The 16,572-nt window shown below is 44.8% G+C and overlaps 1 protein-coding gene across 1 annotated transcript; it reads left to right on the top strand.

Annotated features, from left to right (window-relative positions):
- The first annotated feature begins 8,610 nt into the window (after positions 1-8,610).
- On the top strand, positions 8,611-9,393 carry LOC108664837. Its single transcript, XM_018151531.1, has one exon. It carries the CDS (start codon positions 8,611-8,613, stop codon positions 9,391-9,393), a length of 783 nt encoding a protein of 260 aa, XP_018007020.1.
- The last annotated feature ends 7,179 nt before the right edge of the window (positions 9,394-16,572 follow it).

The raw sequence follows: 16,572 nt of genomic DNA, 5'->3' as shown, positions 1-16,572 counted from the left end.
TGAACGGTTGTGGGCGTCAGGCACTGCAAGCGCTTGACACCCGTCTCACCGACCATATCGTTGCCCCTAGTGTAAACGGGCTTCAAGACACATCTCGAGGCCGCTTGCAGCTCAGGGCAGGGGAGCGATAGAGCGCGTTTAAAATGTGGATGCTTCGTCGATCTCGAGATGATACGCGGGCGTCTCGTCCACGGTCTCGAACTCAATCTATCCTTACACATCCGCGAAACGCCTTTCTTTTTTGACTGGGTAGGACAGAATTATCGTAAATAGGTGTTGGAGGGTTGGACAGTCAACTTTTTTCAGATCTGGCAAAATGACTGATGAGAATCAGAAGCAAACAGAGCAGCACATATTCTGCCTCTACAGGATTGAAACAATTTTTACTGCAACAACCCGCTTATGAGGTGAATATAACATATAATACTGCAACTGTTTCCATATTTCAGACATGGGTGTAGTTTGGAGGTCTCAAAAAACCTGGAAAAGACGGTCGGTTGAGAGCTTTGGGTTCATGCAAGACTGACAAGTTTTAACGCGTGGGGCATCCGTCAAATCGGTCAAACTTGTTCCATTTTATCTGTATCATTGCTGAATACAAGATATACGACACGGTCGCACGATTTATTTTATGCGTTAATAGATATTTAGACTGGAGGAGTGGCGCTGCGTGGCTTCAGTTGTAAACTGAAGCCGAGTGGCTTCATTTGGATTGTCACATGGCAAATTAAATCGAAAGGCTACAGGGACACAAAAAGCACTGAAAGAAGCATTGCTTAAGTGCTGTGAAGTGGATTTTACAGCTAACCAAGGATACGTTACAAAGAAAGTCATATTATTCCGTACAGTTCGTAAAAAAGAATGTGTCAAAAATATTCTTAACCTCTAAGAATATTTTCATATTGTATACTTTGGAGTAAAGTTAGTCCACCTTCATAAAATTGTCGCTGGCCATTATGATTTCCGGTATTATTACTCCGGCGATCTGCGACCAAAAATTACTTCGAATACATAACTCACACACTCGTATGCTATTCAAAGCCTTTATTTACGACAGCAATTGACTGAATGTTAACTGTTAACATCTACCTCAAATTAATAAAAATACTCGATTGCTCACTGGTCAGCAATGCAAGAGCCATGAATTGTCTGGATTAAAAAAGTGCTCGGCATTACTTACCTGTTTTCAAGCACAAAGGTACAGTCTTCCTTCTAATATCATCGCCGTGGGTCACGCCTTCTAGAACCCTAGATGACGGTTTTTGTTCTCTGTTGATGGTACTGATGAAAAAAGGCAATGCACGTTCGCACGAGACTGTTGCTGAACATAGTGACCTATCTTCCTTTCCTCCTGCTGTGGCACTGTGCGAGATGCTCATTCATGAAATTTCTTGTCAAGAAGCTGTCGAAGGTACATAAGCTTCGGTACATCAGCTGTGACAAGAAGGTACATCAGCGGTTACTGAAGCACAGGTGTGTTGGTTTAACATCATGAATGCATTATTATTATTTATTTTAAATTTTGAATATTTCGACACCTCAGGAGCAATTTTCCTTTGTGATCGATATTCGAATTCGTGGCAGAGGTTCCGACCGGAAGTGATGCATTGTAACTTCTGTCTCCAGTGCCTACTAGTACACGTTCCAGCTGACATGGATGCCCAATTCACCCCCGTGACATTTCGCCCTTGTCGTGGGGGGCGGGGGCTCGATGAGCCCCGAGGCTGTGCGGTCTCAGATGCAATCATGGCCGAGTGGCTCGGGTGAAGATTCCAGACCAAGTGAGATGGCAAAACGCTCTTCTGGTAACGGCCTGGCTCTCTTTCGGATACGCAAAGACCTTTCGCTGGATTGACGAACCCTGGCGGGCACCTAGACCAGACCCGCTAGCTTTAACGCTTTAGAAAAATGCCAATTAAAGAGCCGTCCCCTGCGAACAGAGTTACAACAATTAATCACGAAGTGCCAATTGATATTTGCCTTACTCGCACCGCAAGTCACACATGCGTCTCCGGAAGCGTCAGTCGCATAGAAATAAAGAAAAAAAAACTGGCGGAAAAAGATTAACAGTTGGATTTATTATCCGTTGTCCAAGGCATACGCTCAGGTAGTGCAAGTGTGTCTAGCACAAGCATTTCATCAGTTTTCAGAACATGTGCGAATCTAAAAGTATGTGCATCCGATGTGAATTTGCTGACGGTCACTAGAGAAAATGAGGCTTCCTTAATGATCACCTGTGAACATGGGCACAGTATTTAGGATCAGGGGCACCTACAAAGATAGTGAAAAAAGCTCTAGGGTTATCTTTGGCTAGCAATCAGTCTTTTGTAGCAATCACGTTCAGTCCTCCCTCCACCTTTCTGCAATGCAACATGCATAGAAATGAAGCAACATCATGAAACGTTCACTCAAGGTAACCGAAAACGTCGTACCAGCTGTAATTCAATGTGAAATTTACGAGGTTGCAGCTCGCAACTAGCTTTCCAGGTATTCTATCCTCAATCAGCAGTGCAGGTGGTGACATTGGAAAAATTGGACTTAGTGTGCAAGTATTTCAAATAAATTGATTTGACGTGTGCGGTCTCAGATGCAATCATGGCCGAGTGGCTCGGGTGAAGAGTCCAGACCAACTGAGATGGCAAAACGCTTTTCTGATAATGGTCTGGCTCTCTTTCGGATAAGCAAAGACCTTTCGCTGGATTGACGAACCCTGGCGGGGACCTAGACCCGACCCGCTACCTTTAAGGGGAGCGTCTGGGTCAAAATAAAAATTTTTGGCTTTTCCGGTTTTTAAACTCATCTTAAAGCTTACATTCTGCCGCATCTAACGGTACTAGAACCATCTCTGTACGTCGATTTATGCGTTCACGACAGATCGCGAAAGGGAGAGGGGTGGTGGAGCTCTTCAACAAATGTCTACCGGGATAAATCGACGAGTCAGCAGTCAGCACATAAGAGCGTGCTCTGTCCCCTCTGAGCTCGTTACCCAAGTGCTATCATGGGGAAAGGTGTCAATGCAGTTCATCTGTCATTGGTGACGGACGACTTTGAACTCAAATAACGCCTTGCTTGAGAATCGTTTCTACCATAAATGCCTTTATATAGCGCGCCGGAACCGCTCGGGGGTTTGTCGGGCTATCTAGAAGAGTTGCATGTGCTCTCACTGCAAACCTATCACCTCCTAGAGTTTTCAAGCTGCAACAATGAGACATACCGTTCGATTCGCAAGGAAAAGATAAAAAAACGTAGGCGTCTTTATAATTTCGTTGTAGTTTGTATTTTATTCTGCAAAAAGTGGAAAGGGGTATAATCGAAAAATTTCCAAAAACTTTACGAAAAATGCCCCCACACTCACAAAAATTGGCAATCGAAAAAACGCCTACGTCGTTTTATAGATAAAGACTTTACGCATCGATCGAAATGTCTCGATGTTGTAGCTTGACAATCCCAGGAGGAGATAGATTTTCTAAAGTACCCCTTTTTTGTCCTTTTTCTGAGAATTTCATGTTTTCTTTCATTTTTTCGTAAAATGCACACGAGCAGAAAGATATTTTTCTGTTTTACATGAGTGTACCAGGTTTCAGAGTGATCCGTTCGTAAATAGCAGAGATAAATTTTGACCCAGACGCTCCCCTTAATAGTCACGTGTGGCAAGGGTTAGCCGAGGGACTCCCTGACAGGCGGGAGGCTGCTTGAACGTTGCGCAGCTGGAGTGGCGCCCGTGTGCAACACTAGTCAAGCGCATAACCTGCTGAGTTTGGGACAACCAAAGCTATATCAGAGCGTATGAGGGGTCCCGTCGGGACTGCGTGTGCCCGAGTGTAGGGATCCCCTTATTGGAGGCCATTAAATTGGATGCCTGTCAACGTATCTATCGGACGAAAGCAAACACCGTGTTAACTGCAATAAACTCTCCGAAGAACGCGCCCCTCTCAACTATTTTCCCGGCACAGACTCAGCTCTCCCCAATAGAACCAACCACGACCTCTTCAACCACCGAAACGGCCGAGCCGCTACCCTCGACTATCGAGAGCAGGAGTCAGCGGACAGATGAACAACAAGAACTGACTACAGAACCATATGAACCTGACCGAAACCGAGAATATCATGATAGCGCGAAATCAGGAGCGAGGACCAGACGAACGAATACCTGCCCGCACCGGAGATCCAGTACCTTGTAAAATCCGAATGAGCCCTCTGGACAAGCGCCCAAACAACAGATTAAGTTCTTCACGATATCAGCCAATAACGGCCGCCACCTCTCCGGCATCGGCATCGACGTTATGAGAGACAACAGAAAAATACAAAGAACTCTAAAGGGCAAACCAACTAAGATCACTGAAACCAGGAATGGAGCACTCCTTGTTGAGGTCGCAAACTACCAACAGAGCCAAACCATAACTACCATAAAGACTTTAACCAATGTACCAGTTACATCTGCTCCCCACGAAAAACTCGAATGAGACTCGCGGCACGATCTGGTAACCTAATCGCCCGAATTATACAGACGAAGATTTACTAACAGAATTGAGTCAGCACGGTGTCAAGGCCGTATATCGTACATGGAAAAGGGAGCACGGTGTACTGGTGCCCACCACGGTTTATATACTGACCTTCAATGGCTGCCAACTTCCGTCACACGTTGCAGTTGGCTGGACGCACTGTCAAGTACGACTTTACATCCCGAGGCCTCGCCGATGCTTCAGATGTCAGGGCCATGACCACGGATTGGCGACATGCCGCAGGCCCGCTGCCATTTGCGCCTGTTGCGCTCATAGCCAACATGAACTGCCCTGTACTAACCCAGTCAAATGCATTACAATAGCGGAAAACCACATCCTGCCAGCTCCACCACATGTCCCATTTACAAAATGGAAGAATAATAGCCACCCTAACAAAAGAACGCATTTAAGCTACGGACAAGCCAGGCATATGGTAAGGAGCCGATACGTCAACACACGGATGACCTTTGCCGAAGCAACCCGACAAACCATAACCCCATGCACCGAATTACCAAAGCGAAATGAGCCTCCAAGACCAACGGTGCCTGCGGTGGATAAATGCGATGGAACTACCCAGACATGCACAGCAGACACTGAGAACCCGAGTTGAAAACCCGTAGCTACAACCTCAGAGCACCGGGAAACACCCGCGTACAAATTTCACACTCGCCCAAATGCTGCACCTAAATCCCCACTGAAAGAACCTCTTGCAAGCAACGCAACGAGGAAGCGAATACAAAGCAGCACTTCCCCCTCGCATGAAACATCAAAAGCACAAATGCCGAAACCAGAACCGCAAAACCAACGCCACCAAAGCGGTGCTTATACAGCCGAAGATGATCCTCGTAGAGAGAAGGTAAAGAAAGTTACAAACACTGACGTGGCTCACAGGGTGCGCTCGCTGGAACGAGTCACCCACGTACCTGAACTCTGCAGTGACATCCTGAATAAATCCCTCTCCCATCGCACTTCCAACGTGCTGGAGATCTTTCCACAGGGAGATGCGCAAGTGGGGGGGGATGAAGAAACGAAACACCCGGAACGCACCGCCGCCCCCACATCCTTGTCAATAAAGCCTAAAACTCCTCCACCCGGACAGGATCCAATCAGTAATCATACCCCTGATGATCATGCAGTGGAACTGCCGGGGTTATCGACGTAATTACGGCGATCTGAGAACCCTGTTGCGGGAGAGGCAACCAACCTGCGTCTGCATCCAGGAGACCATGCTTGGAGACCTCACCCCGACCCTCTCATACAACTACCACGTGGAAACATTCTCCGACACACCAAACCCTAGACCAGGAAACTGGACTCTTCATCCTGGTTAGACATGACTAATATTCAAGCCATGGCCATCCAAACAAATTTAAACAAGAAATGCACACAATCTGCAATATTTACATCCCGCCTGGTCAACAGGTGACCGTTTAAGAGCTAAGAAATCTATCACACCAATTACCACGACCCTTTCTGATGGTCGGCTATTTCAATGGTAAACACAATGCATGGGGCAACAATATAAATGATCAACGCGGGAGAACTATCGAAGAATTCCTCATAGATTTGGACATCTGCCTCTTGAATACGGGTGAAGCCACTCACCTACATATTCAGATGGGCACCACTTCAGCAATCGACCTGAGTTTCTGCACTCCTGACATCTTTAATGATGTTCGGTGGACGGTAATGGATGACACCTACGGGAGCGACCGCTTACCAATAGCTATTAGACCCACCAACACGCAAACTTACAGCCCCAATACATCCTGAAAAGAGCAGATTGGCAGATTTTCGAGGCGCTAACTCGCATGGAGGAGCTAGAGGATGACCTAACGATGGACGAAATGGCAGCAAACCTCACAAACGCCCTAAGAGTGGCCGCTAGTATAGCAATCCCGCGCTTTAAAAGTGGAACTATCCTGCACCGTGTTCCATGGTGGGACGACGATTGCGCTCGCGCCAACTTGGACAGGAAGATGGCAGGAAAACCACCACATTAACAACCATGCGTGATGGTGAATGGCTCGATCACGGCGGGTCCCCAGCTTGTAGCAGCTAAGCTGGCGCGACATTTTGCAGATGTTGAGGCCCGTTTACACAAGTGGCAACGACATGCGCTTTGAGTCGTTTGCTGCTGTGCCTCACCGCGCACAACCGTTCACACTACTTTTGTACTCGTTAGTTTGAGACCGCGCGCTTTGAACACTAGTTGCCACCTAGACGTCAATGAGGATAGATGTAACCGAATTTGAGCTGTTGGCCATTATTCTCGGGTGTGCTGCGGTCCGTCATTCTTCGCACTATGCCAGTTGTAAACGAGAATTTAGCATAGGCATCATAATTAGAGAACTAGCATTCAAAAAGATACAGTTTATAAAAAATATAGTCTATTATTAAAAAAAGTTCCAATATTCGTACCGATATTATATCATCCTTTGAAATCGCTGAACGGTAATGCATAAATTGTCAGGAGTTGCTAAAATCACATAAACTAAACACGTCATGTGAAAATAACTTACATCATTTGCATTTCGATATTTGTACTCCTCTGACCGAACACTCCATAGGCATTCGTGTTCTCTATAAATATCAATTAGGCGCTCTACAAGAGTGTGACTCTAAACGAGAGTGGTGTTTTAGTCGACATTTGGTATGCCGGACCAGCGTACACAATCAACCTTACTAGACCACAGACAGCTATATACTAAGAATTTAAAAGCAAAGAATAGTCCACAAAAATTCATATCTTTATAGAAAACGTTTCGGAGACCAGCTCCATCGTCAGTTCGTAGAATCTAGAATCACAAATCAAAAGTCACACTTTAATACATTGAAACCATAGAACGAATTGAATTTCTTTAATTAATTAATTCAGATTTTAAATTTGATTTAAATTTTTAATTTAATTTAAATTCTTAGTTAATTTGCGATTTAAGCACACAAGTAATATCAATTCTTTAATAGCTATCTACTAAGTGCCGCGCTTGTGTTGCACGAGGCATGGCCCCTGTCAATCGCTAGCTCGTCAATCGGTCAAGAAGCGCATGCAGAGGCTGCAAAGCGCCTCTGCATGCGCTCTGAGGCACTTGATTCTCGCGTGTTGCCCCTAGTGTGAACGTGCCTTTAGTAGCGGACGCCTTTACCCTGATAGGACGCCATTACCGTTCTCACCCCTAGGCGTCCAGAACCAGGGTGTGCCGCAGGGAAGCGTGATCATCTGCACGCTCTTCTTGATGGCTATAAACGGGATCACCTCCAGCCTTCCTCCTAACGTACAGTCCTCTCTATACGTCGACGATTTTATGACCTATGCATCATCCCACTACCTACCCGCCCTCGCACGCCGTATTCAAACCGCCATAAATCGAGCCAGTCAGTAGACCATGGCCCGCGGCTCCTCCTTTTCAAGCGAGAAAACCGTGGCCATGCACTTTAAACGAAATCGCTCTCAGAAACAACTCCCTCCATTGTTTTTACAAGGCACTCAAATTACCGTATCCCCGGTGGCTAAATTCCTTGGCATGACATGGGACTGCAGGCTCTCTTGGGGGCCCCACCTGCGGGCTTTGAAGGGCAGCTGCCTCCGGAGGATGAACCTCATGAAGAACCTGTCCGGACAGACGTGGGGATCGGACAGGCTGACCCTACTTCGCCTCTATAGAACCATTATTAGAACAAAGATGGACTACAGATGCATCATCTACCAACACGCAAGAAAACAAACCCTTTCTTTACTCGGCCCGGTCCACAACGCCGCCATCAGAACATGTACCGGAGCATTTAAAATGTCCCCACTATTAGCCTCTACGCAGAGCGCGGCGAACCTCCACTCTATCTCCGCCGAATACTGCTCTGACTACAGATGATAGCCCGCCTCAAGCAATTACCTCTATCACCAACGTGGCGCAGCGTTATAACTGAAGACCGACCAATCATTTTCCCGTACAATATCCCGTCATCCGAAGAATATGAAACACTGCTTGCAACAACGCGTTTGAGGATACCCCTACATGGCGCATCCCCATCAACACATTCGGCCCGGATCAAAACTACCCACTGAAGCAAAGGACACACCCAAGCGAGATAAGAAACCTCTTTCTCAACCATGCATCTACAAAACATGCAAACTCAATACATTTACACCGACGGCTCCAAGACGAACGACGCAGTGGGATGTGCAGCTGCGGCCGACGCAGCGGCGGTGTCAAGACGACTCCGTTCTAACTCGTCAATCTACACCGCTGAGCTTGTCGGTATCAGCTGTGCCCGTAGCCTCATAGATGAACTGCCAGAAGATGACTTTACCATATTTACAGATTCCAAAAGCGTGATGCAGGCTCTGAGAGTATATAATAGCAGCCACCCCATCGTCCTGGAGATCCTGAAGGGGTTGGTGCGCCTGGCGGGGGCAAGGAGAGCGGTGAGCGTCTGCTGGGTGCCCGGACACGTGGGGGTGCGAGGCAACGAGAGGGCGGACGAGGCGACGATAGAAGCCGCCTCATCGGACCAGGCGATCCATAGTGAGCAGGTCCCTTGCCGGGACCACTACCCTATCAAGGCAAGCATCCGCCATATCTGGCAGGAACAGTGGCTGAACGTGAGAAGCAAAAACCGGACCACAATAAAGGACTGTGTACAAGAATTGAGTTCATCGTACCAGAAATCCCGGAAGATGGAGGTAGCACTGTGCAGACTAAGGATCGGCCACACGCGCCTCACTCACAGCTACCTGATCGAACGTCGTCCAATGCCGTATTGCAATGATTGTTTGGTACCTCTGACGGTCTGGCATATTATGGCGGAATGCCCGAGCCACAGAGATAAGCGGCAAAATTACTACCCCAACAGTACTGCTCTCAGCTCCAATGAAATGCTGTCTAGATGCTGAGGGAAGTTCCCCAAAGCATCTTTGGAACTGACAACCTCAGACAATATCTAACCGAGTGTAACCTGCTGCCGGATATCTAGCACGGCACCAGGACATAGATCAGAAAAGACCCACACCTTCGACGAAACACCACATTCGTGTCAGCACATTCCTGATTGAAATGAAGCGACAGAAGACGGATCGAACCTGCGCCTCAGAAATCGAGAAGCATACACCCAAGATCAGATGGAACAGGCTGCGAGCCTAGAACCAACGGAAAACCTGAACCTGCGAAACCGAAAACTGCACCTTCGGCGCGAAATAGACGAAGTTGATCTGAAGCGCTAGAAATCTCCCCCCTACTACTACTACTACTACTACTGGATGCCCAACTGGATTCGTCTTTTCCAGCAGATAAATATGGTACTTCAATTGTTATTTAATCCACTTGTAATGTAATAAAATCATAACAATTAAACAAGGTTTACGAGGCAAAAAAACTTGCAAGAAACGCTGGTGTTGCAATTCCAAAGGAAAATCATCTAACCGGGAAAGTCTCCAACTCCAAACGGCCGGCCAGGCCTTGTCCGTACTGTGGATTCTTTCGGACAAAATTGGCACGACACATACGAAAAATGCATGGAAATCTCTCCAAGGTGAATGAATTGCAGAAAATGTCACCCCAAAAGCGCCTCAAAGAAATGACGAAGATCCGCAATGAAGGTATTTTTTAACACAACATGCATAATCCTACTGAACCAGCACTTATAAGAAAAAGAACGAATGAACAATCTAGTTTCTAGACTATAGAGTCAGAAATTCTCGAAAGATTCCGCAACGACGAAGTCGGAGTTTTGTGCCTATCTAATCCCTTGATCCGGTCATTGGGAGTTGGGACATCAGCAATACAAGTCTCTCCAATGTAGCAGCAAACGGCTGGAAGCACGAGTGAGTACCATGAAATACATGGGAATGATTGCTCGTCTTTTGTCAACTTTCGGGCTTTTGCAGAAGAAATAGGAAAACATTGGTAACAGAAGATTTTTTTGATCGTCTCTAAATCCCATACCTAGTTAAGGCCATTGAAAATATGACCCACGTAAATAACCATGTCAAACACGGACTACGTATAGCTGTGAGTTATTGCATCAAAGAAGCCGCGCCGGCTTTTCAAGAGATGCTCCTCATTGCTAAAGAAGACGGTAAAGCAGAAGAAATAGGTAAATTTCTTTCTAGTTGGAAAATGAAGTGGTGAGAAATGTTCAGAAGTTCAGAATTCGCTTCTAATAAAATCCGAGAAGTTCTCCGGAGACCATCTCGGCTGCCTGATTTAGGCTAGATGGAAGCAGTCAAAGCATATATCAATGGAAGTTTGAAGGTTCTTGCAGGTGCAACCACCATCACTGCCAGTGAATATCTAGAACTCCGACGGTTAATTGTATACCGTCTTGTCTTCTTCAATGGGCGACGAGTGAGCGAGCTTTGCCGTATCACTATCAAAGAAATTAAAGAAACTTTTCGAAACGTCTGGCTCGATCAACTTCGCAGGTCGACTTTTTTGGGGAGGAATTCTTTTAAATACTCTTTTTACAGGTGAACAACTGTTGGCCCCAAATTGTCCTTTCATCTGGATTCTGTGCCTCCAGTTGCGAGTGAAGCTGTAGCATCCACATCTGAAGTCCAAAATTCCAACCCAGAGCGAACTCGTAAATATGATAAAGGCAAGATGAATGATTGGAGCTTTAAAGCAATTTAATCTGATGTTTGGAACCGTTTCAATATGTTTCATTTGATAATTTGAAGTCTGAATATATATTCCTTTTAATTTGTTACTTGAAGCCACACGATCGCATTAATATTGAACATGCATGGCAATTGACGCTTTGTATTCATGTATACGGAGATTACATAGATAACTATGTCACCTCAAACGGGTCGTCAGACAATTAAAACACTCCTCTGGTGAATTTGATGCTTACAGTCGGGATAAATAGCCCAGAAGACTAATACGTTTGTAAATTTTTAAATTGTGGACAAATTTAATTTGAAGTCTTATGAGTTAACTGTTGATAATGTAGTTGTAGTAATGAAACATTGCATTATATGACGAGCGCGTTATTAGTGTTCAAAATCTTTTACATATTGGCTTTCACAATCGCGGGATAGTTCTAAAAGAGTTGAAGTGGAGAAAACTTCGATATCTATTACAGAAGAAAACACGTCAGGCCAGTGTATGATTACTTTGTCTTAAAAAACGCCAGTATTATCACCTGTGTGATAGCTATGAAACTACTCTGACCAAGCACCATAAAAAATTACACTCCGCCATGATTTACTTTGATTTTGTTCAAGCCATGATATTCGAGAACGGCAAGAAATTTTTGAAAATATCGAAAGATGTCAGCTTTACGTGTCCTAAATCCAAACTTGATGAATATTCTGCCCTGTTCGATGCTCGTAGTTCAATTATTTCTGGCAAAGAAACGGTGCTACCTGATGACGACAGAGTAACCTCGGAATTGGAGCTTTCTATCATGACGACAATGGAAGTGGAGCCTGCTGAAGATGTAGTTGTCACGGCTTCTACTGCTTCTGAATCATTCGAAGGAACGACCCCCGAGTTGGAGGCAGCTTGTAACACTGCTACTTCGGCATCTGAATACTGGGTAGACAATCAAATTCCGACGGTTGTAGGCAGAGATTCGACTTCTTAACGCTTTAGAAAAATGCCAATTGAAGAGCCGACCTCTGTGAACAGAGTTACAACAATTAATCACGAAGTACCAATTGCTACTTACCTTACTCGCACCGCAAGTCACACATGCGACTCCGGAAGCGTCGTTCGCAGAGAAATAAAGAAAAAACTGACAGAATAAGATAAAAAGATGGGTTTATTATCCGTTATCCAAGGCATACGCTCAGGTAGTGCAAGTGTGTGTAGCACAAGCATTTCATCAGTTTTCAGAACATGTGCGAATCTTGAAGTATGTGCATCCGATGTGAATTTGCTGACGGTCAGTAGAGAAAATGAGGCTTCTTTAAAATGATCACCTGTGATCATTGTGCACAGTATTTAAGATCAGGGGCACCTACAGAAATAGTGAAAAAAGTTCTAGGTTTATCTTTTGCTGCTGGCTTACTTGCCGATCAAGAAAAGTAAGAAGCCCTCACCTTAGGGACTCTGTGTAAAAATTAAGATGACAGAAAACGGTGGTATTGCTTCAAGTCTTCGCTTAGCCATCACGTTCAGTCGTCCCTCCACCTTTCTGCAATGCAACATGCATAGAAATGAAGCAACATCATGAAACGTTCACTCAAGGTAACCGAGAACGTCGTGCGAGCTGTAATTCAATGTGTAATTTACGAGGATGCAGCTCGCAACTTTCCAGGTATTCTATCCTCAATCAGCAGTGCAGGTGGTGACATTGGAAAAATTGGACTTAGTGTGCAAGTATTACAAATAAATTGATTTGATGAAAACTAAAACAATTTTTTAGTATTGTAACCTCCTAATCTTTTTTTACATTGATTTTTGCATTCAGAAATACCCATTTATTTGTTTCAGGAACACCTTTAATGACATACTGAGGGCAGCCACTAAACACATAGCGAACACAATATCCGTTACGCACCTAACTTCACTCATTTCTACCAATATTCCTTGGAATTTTTGGATTACCGTTGATGAAGCAACTATCAACAGGAATTCGAATCAATGTAACTTAATCGTTGCTATGCATGAAGGTATCTAAGTGGTCTTCCCAGTTGGAAGTCCCCTGCTTTACAATGCCAGAGATCAGCAGAGAGAGCGCACTCCGAACGTCGAAGACCCAAGCTCTGTGGAATCGGAAGATGAGCTGGACTACGTTGTGGCAGGAAACATCTTGGCAGGAGGTAAAGCAAAAGAACTTGCTAAGGATATTGTGGTCAACATAGTTAAAAGGATAAATCTGCCTCATGATCACCTCACCCACATGACAAGTGATTACAATCTCAATTTCCATGTTTTCTTATTTGTAACCGTACCTCGCAAATTGCAAGGGAACTCACTTAGCCCCAACGGGGTTTATAAATATCACGTCTGTGCTTTCATTATTGACTCAAATCTGTTCTTGCTTTTAGTCGCATTGACTTTGTGTAACTCGACCAGTTTAATTGCATCTGACGGTAGTTTCTGCCCTTGGGTTTGATGGATGAACACAATGTTTCCTCTCTTCCTTTTCCCTCGAGTGACGGTTGTATGTTCCTTGCAATCTAAATCTGTCCATTATTTGAGAAATAGTACATTTGTTCGCGAGCCTCGGTTGTTTCAACCTCCTAGGTGCCTGCGATGGGTTTCTCTTACACCAGCTGCGCACCTTCTACATTTATTGATGAATTTTTAAGGTTGCCGATGCATCAAAAATTAGTCCACGCAATGCAAAACTCAATTATAGTGTGATTAGTTAATTTTCAATGACGTGCTGGTTATTATGTTCTCGCATTGCTATCCTGAGAAATATTATTAAATCGGATCCAGGGGACATAAATCATCTCTAATATAATTCTAATACTTGATTTAATAGTAAAGTTCATTATCAGTCGAATATTTTTTTAGTTTTCAAGATGAATCGTAATGAAAATTGATCGTATTTAAGCTGTGGCGGTGGATGGTCAATACGTCAATGAACCATTCAAGGAAGCAATTCACAATGACATAGGAATTGGAGACGCGGATTTTGTGTACCCCTGTCCCATCACGTGGGATGCGGCGCACTACCTCATCCTGGCAGTGGGCGATATACGCGAAGGAAGAAAAGGTTACGACGCATCTAGAGAATACTTTGCCCGAGTAATCAACCGAGCAAAATTGTTTTGCACATTTTGCCGAGGCAAATACTATCGAATTCTTAGAGTACTCGCCAGAAGAGATAATCTGCCACTTCATATGAGCTTATTCTGCACAGAAATTGGTAGTAATTTCACAATAATAGTGAATGAATTATCGTTTCTGTTTTTGCTAGTTTAATTGTGTACAATGTGCACTAATTTTGCACACACAAAAATTTTATTGTGTACAGTGTGCACTATTGTGTGCACTGATTACATGATTTTGTTTCAGATTCGCCACTTCTGGGACCGAAACTCTCATAATACCTATGTGATAACCAAACTTGACCCGAGTGTTCAGCAACACTCCTAGATCGCGAACGCGTCGCTTCTCTTCGATTTCTTTGTCAAGGGCCTGATAGTGGTGCTCCATTTCAGCTCTTCCGGTACCTCTGTACCTCAGAACCTCAAACTTGGTCCCGTTGAACTACATGTTGTTCACTTGGGCCCAGTCATATATTGCAGATGGGTCTTCTTGCAACTTCCCACAGCCCGTCATGTCCGTGATGGTCATCTCATTAGTAACCTGGTGTCGTCCGCGAATAGTGCAGTATCGAGGTTCACTGTCACATTGTCGTCCGCGAATGATGCAGTATCGAGGTTCACTGCCACATCTATGTCGGCGATGTGAATGAGGAAGCGGATTTGGCCGAGTACCGTACCTTGTGGTACTCCACTCTTCACCCTAGCCTCGCTCGATCTCGAGCCTCCAACAACGACAGCTAGTAGTCTTTCTGTTACAGAGCTGCAGATCCATGCCAGCAATTCACTTTCGATCCCAGTATTCTTAATTTTCAAAAGAGCACTACATGGTCAACTTCTTTGTCGAATGCTTTCGCGAAGTCCAAATACACCCAGTCCACCCCGGCCCCCTCCACCAGCATGACCAGGATTTGTAGGTGATGCTCCAGTAACTGAGACAAACAGGAGCGATTTCGTCTAAACCCGTTTTGCCTTCTGTTGAAAAGGTCAGCTTCCTCCATGCACTGCACCAACCTTATGGCAACAACCTTCTCAAATAATTGATTACGTGTGATGATCATGTAACAGGTCTGTAATTTTGGGGGTTCATCCCTCACACTTCCTTTGCAGATTGGGGTTATTAGCCATAATTTTAGGTAATTAGGAACGTTTCCTTTATCAATGATGCTTCCAGAGCAAAGTCAGAGGGACCTTTAGTGCACCGAAACATTTTTCACCAACACGGCAGGGACCCCATCTGGCCAGGGAGCCGAATAAGTCGATAATTCTTGGATACTTCTCTCTAGATCCGGTGTTTCAAACTCAATATTCATCAGCACCCGCCCCCTGGTAGATTTTGAATGACTCAAATTTCGTTCTTCTGTCTCGAGTTTCGGGGTTTGCTGAATACTTTTTCAAACTGCGCTCCTAGCAGTTTGCAAATGCTCTGGTCGTCTCCAATAACTAGGGGGGTCGTTTTTTCCGGCGTGTGACGCGTGCATACCTGCAGTAATAGTTCGCACAACTAGTACTCTGCATCAGCATCTAACTCCAGGAACTTTGATCTCCGGTAAAGGTGCTTGTACACGGGTATAGTACTTGCGGCTAGTAGATCAGAAAATTGCCAAATGTCTGCCGCTTGGTGTCTATTCCGCAAGGAAGCTTAGACACCAAGCGGCAGAAATTTGACAATTTTCTGATATACTAGCCGCTAGTACTATCCCCGTGTACAAGCACCTTAAATTTCGAGGAGTTCGTTCCCAATGGCCTCTAAGTCTGTTCTTCGATGATGAAAATTTAGCCCAGCCAGGTCCTCTAGAGATGTAGGTCTGGGCTGCTTTCCAATCCCAATAGTTGTTTCGACCATAACTAGTCGATGGTCTGACAGTGCGGTCACCTCAACACGAATATCAGCAGCCAAACCTTCATTGATGGCGAAGAATAGATCCAGGATATTGTGTTCTCTTGTTGGCACAAGCACAGCACCTGTTCTCTTGTTGGCACCAGCACAGCACCGTCCGATTTGTATGGTTGAAATACATAAATCACGAAGTTCTTTCTAGTGAACAAGAAAATTATGGCTAAAGAAGAAGTAAAATTTGTTACCAAAATAGAACCTTTCTAATGAACACCGCCTCAGAATAAGGAACATAACAGTTATGATGGCCATACGTATGATAATTACTTATTTATTTTATTCCGTTTTTTCTTCGCTTTTGGAACTTTTCGTTGCTCATCTTTAATTTTCTTAAGTCATTTGAAATCTTTTTTCTCCTAGTTACTAGGCATATTTGTGAACTGAGCAAATGGTTCTGGCTAAAAATAAGTATCGTTAGCTTGGCATTTTGACAATACCAGTCCCGGTAGACG

This window comes from Hyalella azteca, unplaced genomic scaffold (assembly GCF_000764305.2).
Source record: "Hyalella azteca isolate HAZT.00-mixed unplaced genomic scaffold, Hazt_2.0.2 contig17352, whole genome shotgun sequence".
Taxonomy (NCBI): Eukaryota; Metazoa; Arthropoda; class Malacostraca; order Amphipoda; family Hyalellidae; genus Hyalella; species Hyalella azteca.
The sequence above is the reverse complement of the archived record's forward strand: the minus strand, read 5'-3'. Positions and strand labels throughout refer to the sequence as shown.